Genomic DNA, 17,764 nt, shown 5'->3' with positions numbered 1-17,764 from the left:
AACAAATGAAAACTAAAAAGCTGCTTTCTTTGGCTCTTTTTTCTAAACTTGGAGTCATCAAATTAGTCCCCAGGTGAAATTCAGTCTACACTGTTTTATGAATACAATATTGTTGGAATATAGTTAGTTATCCTTATTCATTCATGTACTGTCTATGTCTACTTTCTCCCTACAGCTATATAGTTGAATAACTGTGACCAAAATCAGATAATCTACAAAATCTAAAACATCAAATAAAGAGATATAACCCTTATAAAAAATATTCCAACAAAAATAAATAATAAATAAATAAATATTCCTGTTTTTATGATCTCACAAATTTTGTTGTCTTAACAGGCAAATAAAATTCTCACTTCATACACAGATTACAAAGTTAAATCTGATAGTTAACACAGCATTGTTAATAAGTCATCCATACCTAATCTTTGACTAATTTTGTGCAATATAGATTATCAGAGTTTTAACAATGGCAGAACATAATTTATATCTCACTTCCACCACATCAATTGAGCTTGAACTTCTCCATAAAAATGGAATCATGGGGCCGGAGAGATAGCATGGAGGTAGGGCATTTGCCTTGCATGCAGAAGGACCGGCGGTTCGAATCTCGGATTCCCATTTGTTCCTCCGAGCCTGCCAGGAGCGATTTCTGAGCATAGAGTCAGTAGTCACCCCTGAGCACTGCCAGGTGTGACCCAAAAACAAAAAAAGAAAAAAGAAATCATACCTTTCCTGCACAGTATTTTTATTAAAATTAAATAAGGTAAGAATATATGAAAGTGTTTTGTAAATGGTACGCTAATTTGGAAAATAAGATATTAATAGATGGAGACATTGATGGAGACTAATTGGTTTATATTTAGTTTTACTGTTTGTCTTGGGAGGGAAGGAAGGAGACTTGGCCACACTTAACTGTACTTAGGGCTTACTCCTGAGGTCCAAACGAAGTGCCAGAAATCGAACTAGTGTCAGTCACTTGCATACCATCTCTCCATCCCTAGATAATATTTTCTCATTATTTTGACCTAGCTTTTCTTTCCATTAGTTTTTTGGGGGTTTTTTTTGTATTTGTTTTTGATTTTGGGTTCACACCCGGTAGCAGTCGAGGTGACTCCTGGTTCTACACTCAGAAAGCCCTCCTGGCAAGCTCAGGCAAAGGCCCTAACTCCATGCTATCTCTCTAGCCCCTTTCCATTTGTTTTTTTTTTATAAATAATTATGCAATATCAAATTCAAATTATTTACTTTTTTATAGTTTTGGGTCTTACATATGCAAGGCAGGCACTCTTCCACTGAGCCACATTCCCAGTCTTGTCAAATACAATTTAATAAATACTCATTTACCAGTAGCCTGTTATGCACAAAATACATATTCCTTCTACTTTTCAAACTAAGCAGAACATCATTAAAAACAAATGACCTACTCATTTGGGCTATAAAGGTAAAAAAGAGAAAAAGATAGTACAGGAGGTAAGGTGCTTACCCTGTAGGTAGCTGACCTGGGCTCCATTTTCAGAATTTCATAAGAGTACCCTGTGCCCATCAAGAGTCATCCCTGAATTTAGACCTAGAAATAAACCTGACTGCCAGCAGTGTATAGTCAAAAAACAAAAATTAAAAACAAAAAAAGAAATTTTAAGCCCTATGTACATTTAAGAGTACAAATGAAAATCAAATCAAAATGCTCTTCAAGTCTAATTTTCACCTTAACAATTCTATTTACAATTCCAGCAGTCAATTTAGATGCCTTATGCTCTCTAAACCATTAAAATCCTAACCATTAAAACTAAGAATGGTCTGTATAAAGTAATACTTAAAAGAGTATACAAAGTAAAGAATATAGTTAGAAGGGCTGGAGGTACAGCTCAAAGAGTTAAGTGCATGTACACTTTGTTTGCAGGAGGGCCTGGGTTCAATTATGGTTCCCTAAGCAATCAGCAAGCATGAAACAGAAAATAGCCCCTAAATACCACTGAGTGTGACCCCAGAACAACAAAAAGAAATATTTTTGTCATAAAAAGACCATCAAATTTTAAAATGCATTGTGTCTTTAAACTTTTCAGATTGTCATCACTTCCAACATTTTGATATGTATAAATATCTCTTTCTGTAGAAGACATGGAGACTTGAGAAAGAGGATTGACTTGCCTAAGATCACAAAGAGAATTTTGGACCAACGCCTCACCTTTGAGGTCCAAGTGAGTGCTATTTCTGCTCCACTTTGCTGGATGGAAATAATCTATTTATGATGCATAAAAAACTTTAGAAGTTTAGCAGTTGACTTAATAGCATTATGCCTATAATTCCACTCATTAGTCACTGATCATGTACTAACACAGAAATAACTCCATTTATCTTATGTATCAAGAACATCATGAAAACTGTGTATGTAAAGTGCATAGTACAGGAAGTAAAACATAATAATTACTCTATTAACAGTAACTATCAGTCATATGACTATAATTTAAGCTTTTTTTTTTTTTTTGGTTTTTGGGCCACACCCGGCATTGCTCAGGGGTTACTCCTGGCTGTGTGCTCAGAAATAGCTCCTGGCAGGCATGGGGGACCATATGGGACACGGGAATTCGAACCAACCACCTTTGGTCCTGGATCGGCTGCTTGCAAGGCAAACGCTGCTGTGCTATCTCTCCGGGCCCTAATTTAAGCAATTTTATCTCCATTTTCAAGTAAAAAACAGGTTTAGAAAAGTTAAGTATAAAAAAAAAAAAAAGAAAGAAAGAAAAGTAAAGTATCATGTTCAAACTTAAATAAACAGAAAATGACATAAACCAAAATGATACAAACCCCAGTGACCATGTATCTCTGGTAAGTCCTCTGATGCTGAAAATAAGAGACTAAATACAAAAAATTGAGAAGTGTGCAAATTAAAGAAGTTAAAGGACATTTTCCTGTTACCTTGATAGGCCAAGCAGGCAAAGGTTGTAAAAAGTTAGACTCATAAGGGTAGTTCACCATAGCGAGATTGATCCAAGTTTCAGAGATCCAATCTTTCAAGTGTTCAACATCCTGAGAACTGTTTAATGGGCTGCATAAATTAAGGGTTTCAGAAAGCCATTTTAAGCCAATACCTGGGAATAGAATCACACTGCTGAAATCTAAAAAGCAGTACTTAATAGAAAGCTTTACAAATAATTTATTTTTCCTTGGTATTTGAGAAAACTATCTTCAAGAATACTTTTTCAACATTTAACAAAATATTTTAAACAATTGTATAATCACCTAATAAATACACTGCCTAACCTTGAGAATCTTGCCAAAATTAGTAATCTGAATTATTTAAAGATGCTACTGAAGTAAATAGAAAAGCATAAGAAAATTAACAATGGAGGGCCAGAGCAATATAGAGTAGGGATGCCCATGTTCCATATGGCCAACTCAGGTTCAATCCGCAGCATCCCATATAGACCCTCAAACATCATCAGGAGTAATATCTAACTGCAGAGCCAGGAGTAACTCGTGAGCATCACTGGGTGTGGTTTCAAACCCAAAATCCAATCCCCCCAAAAGAAAAGAAACAAGATAAAGCAATAAGAATACATACTTGATAGCTTAATATGGATATAACTGAAAAAGGGAGCAACTGATCAAAAGACATAAAAATACAACTATGCACTTCCAATTAATAAATGTTCATAAGCAGGGCCAGAGAGATAGCACAGTGGTAAGGCATTTGTTTTGCATGCAGAAGGACTGTGGTTTCGAATCCTGGCATCCCATATGGTCCACTGAGCCTGCCGGGGGCAATTTCTGAGTGTAGAGCCAAGAATAGCCCCTGAGCGCTGCTGGGTGTGACCAAAAAATAAACAAATGAAAAATACATGTTCATAAGCAAACAAAATATATAAGTTAATCTATAGTTCTAAAAGGACAGGTAAATGTATGGGGAAATAGTAAGGATATTTCTTATCTGGGATACTGATTACATTATATATTCATTTGTGAAAATTCATCAAGCTGTGTATTTTGATTTCTGTACCTTTCTGTATGTTTGAAATATGACTGTCATACTAAAATAAAAAGTTCACTTAAAAAGTGTTCAATTTAACAAGTGAAAGGCAAAAACATGCTATAATTCCATTATTTTATCTAAAACTTACTTGTACTTCCAAGTCGATCAATGGCTTTCCAGGACATGCGGATGCTCTCTGAACAATTTGGGCCACTTTTCTTATAATCTCTAGTTACGATACTCAAAAATACACCACAAGGTACCATATCCTGAAACTGCCAAATGGGAGCAGAGGCGGCAAGAGCTCTAAATGGTAAGTAAAATAGTAAAGAGAAGAGGGGATAATGTAACAGCATATGCAAATTTTAAAATTGAGTTTAATATTTCTTTAGAAAAATGAGAAACTGAGATGAATTTTGAATAATATTGATAAATACTGAAATGATAATGAGAAATACTAAAAGAATATTAAGAAAACAACATAATAATAAATGACATATAAATTAGAAATCTCAGAACAACAAAATAAAAACAAGTTTTACCCATAACCCAAATCAAATTCTAAGATTTCTAAGATTAACAAACAAGACGCACATATATCCAACATAAATGTATTTACCCAACAACCATATGAGGATATTTCATTCTGAACCAGGCTGCAAGCATGCCACCATAAGAGCCACCTACAGCAATGATAGGTTGATTTTTAACTCCTGGAATTGTCTGTCTCAAGTTTGTGATTAACTCTGCAAAATCGGCCAGAGCTTGTTCTGATGTCAGAAAATTCAAGTGTTTGGAATCCTAAGAAAACAAAAACAAAAAGAACATAGGTATAAATGCACCCAAAAAAAAAAATCACAATTTAAGTATGGTATTGATTCAGAAGGAAAAAGTCAGAATCAGATTAAATGTTTATCCAAGCAGAATATCTAGAGGCTGTGGGGTCAAAATATCCAATCAAAACAATAGCAATCATGATTTATACAACTCAAGAAAAAAAATGATTTTAAGGTTTTTTTGGGAAATATCATGCATTTTTAATTCAAATATAATTTCCATAAATGCCATCTATCTTTTATATGCTGTTGAATTTGGTTAGCTATGTTTATTTTTTTCATTTGTTTGGGTTTTGGGGTTTTTTTTTGTTTTTTTGGTTTATGGGCCATACCCGGCATCGCTCAGGGGTTACTCCTGGCTCTCTGCTCAGAAATTGCTCCTGGCAGGCATGGGGGACCATATCAGATGCTGGGATTTGAACCACCTTTGGTCCTGGGTCAGCTGCTTGCAAGACAAATGCCCTACCACTGTGCTATCTCTCCGGCCCCTTGGTTGGCCCTATGGTTTTGTTGAAGATTTCTGTATTAATGTTCATTAGGGAAAATAATCTTTTGTGGGAGTATTCTGGCAGTAAGTCTATTTATTTGTATAATTATAATAGCATAATTATACAAATTATAATTTATTATGATTTATACTATATTATAATAATATAAAAGCACCATGATTACAAAAGTGTTCATGGTTGAGTTTCAGTCATAAATATGTATACCACTCTTCACCAGTGCACAGTTTTAGCCGCCAATGTCCCCAGTGAACTACCGCACACCCTCCACTGTCTGCCTCTGGGGCTGGTATTTTATCTCTCTCTTCTTTCTTTTTTAACATTGTGGTTTGCATTATTGCTAATTAGGGGGTACAATGTTTATCACTTTAGCCCCTTTCAACACCCAGTTCTTGTCTAGAATGATCAGTTCCAAACATCACTGTCAAAGTGGATTGTTTATTACTATAATTGCATTCATAACTCTTTGTGGCAAGTTTCCTACCATGGACTGGTCCACCTGATCCTCATCTCTATTGTCTATGAATATAATTGTACACTATTATTTTCTTTTATATCACAAATGAGTGAGTGAGACTATTCTATGTCCATCCCTCTCCCTCTGGCTCATTTCACTCAGCATTATAACCTCCATGTCCATCCATCTATAAGCACATTTTATGATTTCATTTTTCCTAATAGCCACATAATATTCCATTGTGTAAATTATAGAACAGTTTCTTTAACCACTCATCTATTGTCAAATACCTGGGTTGTTTCCAGATTCTGGCTACTCTAAATAGTGCTGTGACGAACAGAGAAATGCAGAGGGTTTTTCTGCATGGTGATTTTGGGTTCCTAGGGTATATCCCTAGAAGTGGTATTGCTGGCTCATATGGAAGCTCAATTTTGAGTTTTTTTGAGGAATATCCATATTTTAAAAAAAAAGAATGGGCCAGTCTATATTCCCACTAGCAGTGAATGAGAGTCCATTTCTCCCTGTATTCATGTGTGGCAGTAAATCAAGGCCCTGAAGTTTCCCACTAGTCCTTAGAGAGTAGGGTGTCTAGAATACAGTGTACCTAATAGGGAAGTTTCAAAGGTTGGTGTGAGCTGGTGGAAGTCACCATGGCTGCAAAGGACTGGGGGTTGGGTGAGAAGAGATATACACACAAGTAGGAACCCAGAGATTCACTGTACAGGTTCCCCCCATGGAGTACTGGGACCAACTAGAAAAGTCTTAAAACAACTGTTCACTGACATTTTGAAATATTCCCTCCATTATATATAGACATCATAGTAAGCTAAGAATTTATTAATATTAGAAATATAGTAACACAGTTTTCAAAGGCCAGAAAAATATAGCAATATGTAAGGTGCTTGCCTGGCACACAATATACCGAAGTGTGATTCTCCATCATTACAAACAATCCCCTGAGTCTACCAGGAGTGATCCCTTAGTGCAAAGTCAGTAGTAGTCCTAAGCATAGCTGGGCATGTCCCCAAAATAAAGACAATTTTAAAGGCTTCAAGCTGTTCAAATTGTATGCAAAATGGAAAGATTACTTACTCTAGTCTGCCCAAGTTCATTGTCATTTCTTTCTTTCCACAGGACAGGTACTTAGAAAATGTTCTAAACTTCAAAGCATTACTTTTAAGCTTAAAAGTATAAAGTATACTTACCCTGAATGATTTAGAACCATAGGGCAGGGACTTTCCATAATATCGATGCTCGGCAAACACCAACATAGCTTTCAGTTCTTCAGCTACATCCCACATAAAACCCTAGGATGAAAGGACATTTACTCAAAGGGCAAAATCAGAATGTAAAATAGTCATCAAACCTTTCTCCAAATTATATGCAATAAGTGTTAATGCAGACAAAAAGAATCCCGAGAAACTCACAATTTACTAATATTTGCTCTAAATTATGCCATTGCTATTCACTGTCAAACATAAATCTCATACTAAATTACAAACAATGGAAAATAAGTGTCCAACTACAAGTTTCCAAACGCCCTTACTTCTGATACATTAGAATTAGTATTGCCAAAAATAGTCAAACTGAACACCAAATCCAAAGCCAACGACAACAGAATCGATACCCAATCTACAACATGCTAGAGATAAAGGGGACCACTTACACTAGCAGCTGGAGGCGGGGGGTAAATAAGGGGGGTATGGGATGCATGCTGGGAACAGGGGTGGAGGGAGGACAATATTGATGGTGGGAATGCCTCTGATTCAATGTCGCTATGTACCTAAAATATTACTGTGAAAGATTTGTAATCCACTTTGGTCAAAATAAAAATTAAAAAAAAATGTATCTTGGGGCTGGCGCGGTGGCGCTAGAGGTAATTCTGGATTCTAAATACTAAGCAAACAAAGCATTCTGTTCTTAATTACATTCTAGAAACCAATTTAAAAAGAAAAAGAAAAAGAAATTCTTTCCTCTCTGGAGAATCCCTTTCTCTCTCTTTCTTTCTCTCTCTCTTTCTCTCTCTCAGATTACTTTAAGTCAGTTTGCTTAAATATTTTGCTTCACTACAGAGAAAAGTAATATACAATTTCATTCCTAATGTTTCCCCATCCCAGATTCTTGCTCATGCTATAAACAAGCTAAGATTTAAAAAAATTCCTTAAAAATAGTTATTCAAGAATTGGTAGAGGTGGTCTCCCAATCAGTGCTCACAGGTCCTTCAGCCACTACTAGTGATATTTAGTCTTCCAATTAGCAGGCCAATGTTTCAATTAGTGGGTCCACTAATGTGCCCATGCTCAAAGCCAGAGGTTCTGAGACCCCACAGAGATATACTCAGTGATGTTTAGTGACCTCAAGGCTATACCTGGAAGTGCTTCGGGGACCTTGTGGCCAAGAATTAAATTTAGAATGGGCATGCAGTCCTGAATATGAACCTTATTCCCTGGCCCCACTTTTATTTTTTGGTCACATATAATACAAATTTTTTTTCCAGTTTATCACGACAAAAGTCAAACTTAGCACAGAACTTTCATAAGTCTTAACTTACCGTATTATTACAAAACCAGATAATGTCCCCTTCATTACCAGTGTAGAAAAGTACTGATCCACCATCTTTCTTCCAGTATTTATCAGCTATTAGGTATCTCTGTTTAAAAGTTTTATCAGTACTAAATCCAAAATGATCGACCTATGATAAAAACAAAACATACTTAAAATAAAATCAATTAAATGAGAACAAAGAAATAATCAAATATATTCTTTCATTAAAATCTACAGACTATAAGAATAATCACAAACATTCTACTTTGAATTTGTTTATTTGTTTTTGGTTTTTGGGTCACACATGCACAGTCAGGGGCTACTCCAGGCTCTGCACTCAGAGCAAACTCTACCCACTGTGACCACTTACTTTGACAATTTAATTGTAAAATAAAGCAATGCTACTGGTTTTCAATGTAAAAGAAAAGAAATCATATACCTTAAAACACCATAATATTAAAAATTGAATTGAAATTAAAAATATTAACCCATTGGGTGGGGCCACTCTTGGCTCTGCATTGAGGGATCAGTCTTGGCAGTATCCAGGGATTCATGTGGACTTCCGGAAAACAAACTCAAGCCAGACTCATACAAAGCAGAAACCCTGCTCACTATACTCTGGTCCATGAACTCATTATTTTGTTTGTTTTTTAAGGGGTTCACACCCAGCGGTGCTCAGGGGTCACTCCTGGCTCTGTGCTCAGAAATCATCCCTGGTTCAGGGTCCATATGGGATGCCAGGATTGAACCGCCTACATCCTGGGTCAGCCTCGTGCAAGGCAAATGTCCTACCACTGTGCTACCGCTACAGCCCCGAACCCATTATTTAAAAAAAAAAAAAAGTACAAATATATCTTACTACCTGAATTTTTATCATACAAATTTTCAATATGGAGATGATAGAAGCCTGCTCTTCAAGTCTGTCTTTTCCCTTGAACACATATCTCATTTGCTTATCTCCTTTTCTTTGCTTATTTTCACTCTAAAGAAGTCTGTTCTCTCAACCACTTCCTCTTTTCTTTCCTTTCACATCTTTCTAAGCAGGTTTCATTCAATAAAACTACCTTGTTTTACTAACAAACAAAAGATAAAATAGACACTGAAAAGACCCACAAATTTTGTCACCCTAACAAGTGGGATTTGGGTTCTAATGCTGTACACCACTGAAAAATAACGAGGCCTCTTGGTGAAGAGGCTGATTAAAGTTTTGAAGTGAAACTACACAATAAATTATGAATCTTGCTGTACAAGGAAGTAAGAAAACACTCAAACATTGTGGGTTTATGAATAGAAACAAATCACAAGGATTATCTTTGGGTAAAATTTTAAGAACTTAACATAAAGTAAATTGAATTTTTAAAAGAATGATGACTTTAAATGATAGCAATATTCAATTTATAAAACTTTTTTAGGATAAAGAAATAGAGAAAGCACAAAATTAAGTGCAAGTCAGGGCCAGAGAGATAGTACAGGGGTTATAGCATATGCTTTGCATACATCTGACCCTGGTTTGGTTCCTGGCATCAGATGCCCTCCTGAGCACTGTAGGTATAACGCCAAGCACCTCTGGGGTGGCCAAGGTCTTCTCCACCACTGCAGGACTCAAGCAGCCTTAGGCCCTCACATAGAAACCCGAGTCTGGTTGGCCAAAAATCAGTGAGTGGCTCACAGGTCCTTTAGTAAGATATATGAGAGTTTTTCCACTCTCCACTCAAAGGATCTTACATACAGTTTTGAGAACCACTGAGTTCATGTAATCCCCCTCAAAAAGCCATGAATTGGCTGTTCCTTCACTTAATTTAGGTTTAAGAATAATACTGTGAACATCTCACCATGTTGAATGAAAGCACAGTGAAAGTAATCAGACTGACATTACAGAGCCTACAGGAACAGGAGGCAGAGCTTCCTTCTTGCTAGGTCACAATAGATTCCACATTTTTGTTTGTTTGTTTTTTTTTCAGATTCTACATTTGACCTATACTACAACAACAGGCCAATACTTCAGCTTCCAAAGCATGCAGATCTACTAAGCAAATTAAACTCCAGTCAGTTTTATTTCCTGTAATTCAGTGGATAGTCAGAAAAGAGTAACCTCCAGCCAAACCTCTCAACATCTTACAGAGGTCTCACCCCAAAACAGCAAGACTCACCCCAAAGCAAAAAGACTCACCCCAGATTCACCCCAAAACAGCAAAACCAGTAGAAAAATCAATAAACCACTAGAAACAATGCAGAAATCCACAAAGTTAAATGAGTAAAAATACAATACGAAAGGTATAAACACCAACCAGCTCAGTAAATCATCGATGACTTTAGTGACACCAATGTGAAGATGTTTAATGAGCTCAAAGAAATAATGACAGTGTCAGCAAAACCAGCAAAGCACAAAACCAGTATTGGTGCTGAAATGAGAAAGAGCAGAAATGAAGATTATGATAGTTAATATTAAAAACCTCAAAAATACTGAGCACATCAGATAGAGGCTGAGAAAAAGAGCAAAGAGCTCCAAGAGAGGAAACCTCTAGAAAACAACAGAAAGTATAAAATAATCTGAAAAGAAACAGCATACCAGAGAACTATGGGATGAGTTTAAGAAGAACAATATAAGGATCAAAGGGGGGGCCGGAGAGATAGCATGGAGGTAGGGCATTTGCCTTGCATCCAGAAGGATGGTGGTTCAAATCCTGGCATCCCATATGGTCCCCCGAGCCTGCCAGGAGCGATTTCTGAGCGGAGAGCCAGGAGTAACCCCTGACCGCTGCCGGGTGTGACCCAAAAACAACAACAACAACAACAAAAACCAACAAAGTATCATAAGAGTCCTTGAAGAACTGGAAAGCATATTTGGTGAAGATATGCTATTAAAAAAAATTACTGAGGAATCTGAGAGGTAGGGAACTTGCTTCGCATGAAGTCAATCCCAGTTGATTCCTGGCACCCTATATTGTCCTCCTAATACTGCCAGGAGTAGTTCCTTATTGCAGAGCCAGTACCATCAGGTGTAGCCCAAAAATAAAAAAATATATATAAAGAAAGTATCAATAAAAATTTCGCAGAGTTGAGGAATATAGGCACTAAGATATAAGAGGCCAAAGAGTTCCAGCAAAAATGGATGCAAGTAAGTAAACTCCAAGACACACTGTGTTCACCATAACAAAATCCAAAGATAGAATATTGAAAGTAACAAGATCAAAAATAGCAAGTTACTTTCAAAGGAAAGCCCATGAGATTCATAGCAAGTCTATGAAATGAGATTCTATGAGCCAGAAAAGAATGATATATTACCAAACAATTCAACAAAATGAACACTTTACCAATATTCTGTCCAGTTAGATTATCATTAGATTTGAATGAACAATACAAAGCTTCAGGGTCAGAAAAAGACCATATTGAATCAGTTTGCAAGAGCTCCCTTAAAGGACAGGACAAAATGCCCAGCACTTGGCATTGTGGAGCTAGTGGTAGCCCTCTACTAAATTAAGAGATGTTTATTCCTAACTTGCTAAGAGAGTATACACATTTTCAATAAAAAATTAACATTCGGGGCCGGGCGGTGGCGCTAGAGGTAAGGTGCCTGCCTTGCCTGCGCTAGCCTAGGACGGACCTTGGTTCGATCCCCTGGTGTCCCATATGGTCCCCCAAGCCAGGAGCGACTTCTGAGCGCATAGCCAGGAGTAACCCCTGAGCATCACCGGGTGTTGCCCAAAAACCAAAAAAAAAAAAAAAAAGATAAATAAATAAATAAATAAATAAATAAATAAATAAATAAATAAAAATAAAAAAATTAACATTCCTAATAATCAGAGTTTTTGTTGTAACCTTTGACTTATTACTGCAGATACTCAAATAGTAGCCAAAATTTTTTCTAATATAAAACCAGTATTCTCTTTCTCAGGACAAAACACTTTACACTTTTGTTTCGTTCTGAGATAACACACATGATAACACTCATTGGAGTTAATCCTGATTCTGCACTCAGAAATCACTCTTGGCAGGCTTGAGGGATCATATGGAATACTGGGGATGGAACCTGGGTCAGCTGCATGCAAGATAAATGCCATACCAACTGTGCTATCATATGGCCCCATACTTTTAATTTTTAGGCCTACTTAGATTTTCCCATTTAAATTTTCTTAATTCATATTAAAATTTATATTTGTATGTTTTATTTCATACAAACTAAAATATAATTATACATATTCATTTTTATATTTGAAACTTAAACACTGTGATTTACAGTTGCTCACAAAACCTTTTCAGGTATTCAATGTTCTAACATCAATCCTAGCACAGAATTTTTTCGTTTTTTTTTTAATCTAATTAAAGAATTAGATCTACAAAGTTAATGATAGTTGAGTTTGAGGTATAGGATATTTCAACATCAATTTCACCACTAATTACTAGTACTCTCATACTCTGTCTTCTCCTTCCCCTCATCCCACCCCCTGCCTGCCATCGTGGTAAGCACATTACAAAGTTAAGTGGTTGTAGCTTGGGTCTTGAGTTTTCAGTGTTGCTGAATCTGTGCTTTGGTTATATAGCTAAAATCACTCTCACATGTAACTGAAGTCCTGACGCCTGTTCCCCCATTAAGTTCCTTTCTCATCTTGTTCCTTCCTGCCTTGATTTCTTTTTTTTTTTTTCTGTCCTTCTCCTCCCTAAGCTCTGGAGTCAAGAGTGAACTAGGCATCTCCCCTTTACATTACATTTCCTAACCTAGTTATTCTATGTACCATAGATAAGTAAGATCATTCTGTTTGTCTCTTTCTTCTGGCTTACTTCACTCAATAATATATCTTCTATTTCCAACCACATTGTAGCAAATGGCATATAATCATTCCTTGCAAGCTGCAGAGTCTCCCATTGTGTATAAGAACTACATCCTCATAACCTACTCATGTCATTGGACACCTAGGTCGATTCCATAGCTAAACTATTGTATGCATGGCAGCAATCAATAATGTTGTACATGTTTCCTTTTTAATGAATATCTTTAAGTCCTGGGAATAGATAAACCAAAGTGAAATTGCTGAGTCATATGGCAGTTCAGTTCCAAGTTTACTGAGGACTCTCCATACTGTTTTCCACAGGGGTTGAACCTGACAATATTCCCACTAACAATGAATGAGAGCTCCTATTTCACCACTTACCCACCAGCACAGATTGTTGCTACTATTTTTGATATGTGCTATTCTCACTGTTATGAGATGATATATCATTGTTGTTTTGATTTGGACTTTCCGATAAGTGATACTGAGGACTTTTTAATGTACCTATTCACAGTCCACATACTTTCCTCTGAATTAAAAAATCAAATTCCAGGCCAGAGCGATAGCTTAGCAGTAGGGTGTTTGCCTTGCACATGGCCAACCCAGGATGTACTCTGGTTCAATCCAAGGCATCCCATATGGTCTTCCATGCCTGCTAGAAGCAATTTATGAGCACAGAGCCAGGAGTCATCCCTGAGCACTGCCAGATGTAACCACCCCAAAATCAAATTCCTCAAATTTAAAAATGTGATAGAAAAGACATAATTTTGGGGCCCGGAGAGATAGCACAGCGGTGTTTGCCTTGCAAGCAGCCGATCCAGGACCAAAGGTGGTTGGTTCGAATCCTGGTGTCCCATATGGTCCCCTGTGCCTGCCAGGAGCTATTTCTGAGCAGACTGCCAGGAGTAACCCCTGAGCATCGCCGGGTGTGGCCCAAAAACCAAAAAAAAAAAAAAAAAAAAAAAAGAAAAGACATAATTTCACAATAAAAGAGAAGTATAAAAAATAACATAATGCAATATTTTAGATATCTTGTCACCATTGAAAACATGTGTAGATGAGAATAGGCATTATATTATATTAAATTATTTAATTTCTTTATTTACATGGGTTAAATTAATAGTAATCAACTATCACAAATTGACTTCTGGGGCCGACGAGGTGGCACTAGAGGCAAGGTGTCTGCCTTGCAAGCGCTAGCTAAAGAAGGACTGTGGTTCGATCCTCCAGCGTCCCGTATGGTCCCCCCAAGCCAGGGGCAATTTCTGAGTGCTTAGCCAGGAATAACCCCTGAGCATCAAATGGATGTGGCCCGAAAAACCAAAAAAAAAAAAAAAAAGTTACAAATTAACTTGTATTTACATGTTTTCTGATTAATTCCATTTGTCATTTCTTTAAGTTTTATTGCAGCAAGCAAGATGAAATAAAATTTGTTATATGCCTGCCAAGAAACACAGGCTGGGAGGTGGGAGGGAAGGAAAGGGACACCAGTGGTGGTACTGGTGTTGGAACACTGTATGCCTATTATAAAATTTATTATAATTTTATTATGAACAGCTTTGTAAATCATAACATCTTAATAAAAATAATTTTTTAAATATTCAGAGAAAAGGAGGAAGAGAAATAAAAAAGAGTGGGCAGGAGGGGTCATTTTGATAATGTGAAAACACTAGAATTTTGTTGATGGGGATGGGAAACATTACAGAGAGAGAGAGAGAGAGAGAGAGAGAGAGAGATGTCAAGTATATTCCTAAAATTATTTTAAGTACTTGAATGGAATGAGATGAAAGAAGTTGATGTGCTCTTCACAAAATTATAATGAATATTTTTAGAATGTCAGTTTTTTGGGTTTTTTTTTTTTTTTTTTGCTCCCAGCCCAGAATGTCAGTTTTCTAAAGGACTTGTATTTGTTTGTTTTCTGAATGTTCTACCTAAAAAATAGCTGAAAACAGGGACATCAACTTCTGGCTATAAAACAGCATTTCCAAATTCTGAAGGCCAGCATACTAGGGGCAGTGTGCCCTCTGCTGTTAAAAACTCGAACCTGCATACAATGTTCATCTTGATGTTTCTGAACAGTTTTAAAATCCCAACATAAAAGAGGAGAAGGGCCTTAAAAACTATATTATCTGTAGGCTCAACAAAATGGGGCTTAAAGAGGTCAGGTGTCTTGGCCAAGGTTACAAGTCAGAGGCAAAGCTAGAATATTTCATTATTTTTGGCAAATCGATATATTAAGCTAAATAAATTCAATAAATGCAAAACAAGCATGATCTTGAAAAGCAATACACTTCTAGTCACATACATCTTAATATAACACGACTTTTCTATAGCATGGCCTAACATTTCTATAATATGAAATTAAAGATGCTTCCCTTCTTCATCTTGTAGATAAGAAAGTAATCCAAAAGGGAAGTAGTCAAAAGGGAAGAAAGAGTACATCTTTGGTTTTGGATTTTGGTTTCTGAACCACCACAGCTGAACTTGACCATTCCAGATTTGGGGCCCAAGTACACCTGCATGCAAAGCATGCATTCTAGCCCTTTGAGCTATCTGCTGCACATTTCTGAAAGAATATCCAAAATAAGTCTATGGATATTAAATTTGTTGTAGAGAAAAGAAAAGCAAACTACCATACGTAACAAATTTAAATAATTAAGGGGCCAGACAGTATAAGGGTTAAGTCTCTTTTCCTTGCAGTTCACCCCCAATTCAATCCCAGATATGATGTATATGGTCCTCCAAGGACTGTCAGGAGTCATTCATTCCCAAGTAGTGATCAAATACTGCCTCCAGAACACATCTGAGTCTGGCCTCAAAAAACTCCTATGTGAGCAAACAAAATTTTGGACTGAAGACCAAAGTTGCTATTCAATGTTTTCTGGGTAAAATGAATAAATAAATGCCAGAATTGGTAAGGTGGATAGTGATGGAAAATAGAAGATGTTTGTCTCTTCCATTCCCACAGATGGGATATATTCTAGAATTATCAAAGATAATTCAAAGGTCTTGAACCTTTCCTGTAATAGTGTTTCTGCTCATTTCACCACCAGCTGGCCTAGTCCTGACTCCTGTGCTCTAGATCTGTTTCTTCTCTCCAGGGAGAGACTGACACAGGGACCCTTGGCCAAAAGCTCTTGGCAGGCAGGTGAGACAGAGAAGAGATCTCAGGCAGGGAGTGGCTGCTTCCTGGCAGTACTGTTCTCTCCTGGACACTCAGTTCTGAGCTCTGGCAGCTTGCAAGACCAGGCTGCTCTGGCCAGTGTACACCTGTCTGTACATTTTCTAGTAGACTGAACTTAATATAGTTCCTGGAGGGGAGTGGCAGGGAGTTCCTTCTCTGTGGAAATTCGGTCCTAGTTTTCTGCTGGGTCTCAGAGTGGAGCTGCCCTTTAGATCTAATGATCCCCACCTTTTGCTTAGATAGCTCAGCGTCTACCAAGATAATGTCCAACCGCACAATGGCAGCCTGTCATTTTGTGACCCTGACTTGCCTCACTTGGCCCTGCTTACCCATAGCCCCCTCTTTTTGAGGCACCCTCACCCTGTGCTCACTTTTCCATGTTCCTTCCAGCCTCCACACATCTCCGCAATGGTTACAGGAGACCTCTCCACTTCATTGAGCCAACAACCTCATTCCCTCCTGCTGGAGTAGTTCCCCCAATCCCCACTGTGCCCCAAGTCCATCCCATCATATGGCTGTCTGATTACCAGAATGAAAGATGTAAAGAGGTAGGTTCATTATAACAAAGGAGACAATTTATGGTAAAAGAATTGAACTTTTAGTGATAAACTTAACGTACATGATGCTTTATAATGATGCATCCCTGGAACTTACATGTTACAATATAATGTTACATCAGTCAAAATTTATTTTATTAGCAAAATCAAATACAATGATGATCATCATAAAGCAAACCACATCTGTAAAGATTCTGGGGAGCAATTTAAAAATAGCATGGACGAAGGTAGAGTACCAGCCAGTGCTTTCCATAGATCACTTTTCCATCCTCCAGTTACCAAATACTCTCATACATTAGCTTTGTGGCAGGAATCAAAACTAAGAAATGAGAAACTAAGAATCAAAACCAGGAATCAAAACTAAGAAATGAGACAGATTTCCTAAAGTCATATAACTAGTAAATAAAAATAAAATTTGGTTCTTTGCCATGTGTTTTATTTTGTTTTTTTTTTGTTTGTTTGTTTGTTTTTTGGGGTTTTTGGGTCACACCCGGCAATGCTCAGGGGTTATTCCTGGCTCCAGGTTCAGAAATTGCTCCTGGCAGGCACAGGGGACCATATGGGATGCCAGGATTTGAACCGATGACCTCCTGCATGAAAGGCAAACACCTTACCTCCATGCTATCTCTCTGGCCCCTGCCATGTGTTTTTATGTCCTCTCCAGTCCTTCCTTTGACAAAACTCAGTCTGCTTTTATCATTACTATACATCACTGCAAACAGCATGATTATGATGTCTAACGTAAATTATCTTTCTCTTTGTTTTGCAAACTAAAGACATATTCACAAGCCATTGACAAATGATTATACTAAAGAATATATTCAAGTATATATTAGTATCTTTTCACCAATCCGACATAATCACTACCATTACATTACTAATTTTTAGTCTTTCTGTTTTGTATTTTTAGGGACACACTGAGCAGTAGCAGGGGCTACTCC

General features: G+C 37.1%; 1 protein-coding gene across 1 annotated transcript in view; it reads right to left on the bottom strand.

The window, feature by feature from the left end:
* Nucleotides 1–17,764, bottom strand: part of PRCP (prolylcarboxypeptidase) — a 76,798-nt gene that overhangs the window by 26,065 nt on the left and 32,969 nt on the right. The window contains exons 2-6 of the mRNA XM_049780049.1: nt 8,321–8,461; nt 6,975–7,076; nt 4,590–4,771; nt 4,119–4,276; nt 2,917–3,089 (exon numbers count right to left, since the gene is read on the bottom strand). Of these exons, the coding sequence (XP_049636006.1) occupies nt 2,917–3,089; nt 4,119–4,276; nt 4,590–4,771; nt 6,975–7,076; nt 8,321–8,461 (756 nt within the window). The remainder of the gene's footprint in view (nt 1–2,916; nt 3,090–4,118; nt 4,277–4,589; nt 4,772–6,974; nt 7,077–8,320; nt 8,462–17,764) is intronic.

Source organism: Suncus etruscus, chromosome 9 (assembly GCF_024139225.1).
Source record: "Suncus etruscus isolate mSunEtr1 chromosome 9, mSunEtr1.pri.cur, whole genome shotgun sequence".
In the NCBI taxonomy this organism is placed as follows: domain Eukaryota; kingdom Metazoa; phylum Chordata; class Mammalia; order Eulipotyphla; family Soricidae; genus Suncus; species Suncus etruscus.
Note: the sequence above shows the minus strand (reverse complement) of the source record. Positions and strands in the feature narration are given on the sequence as shown.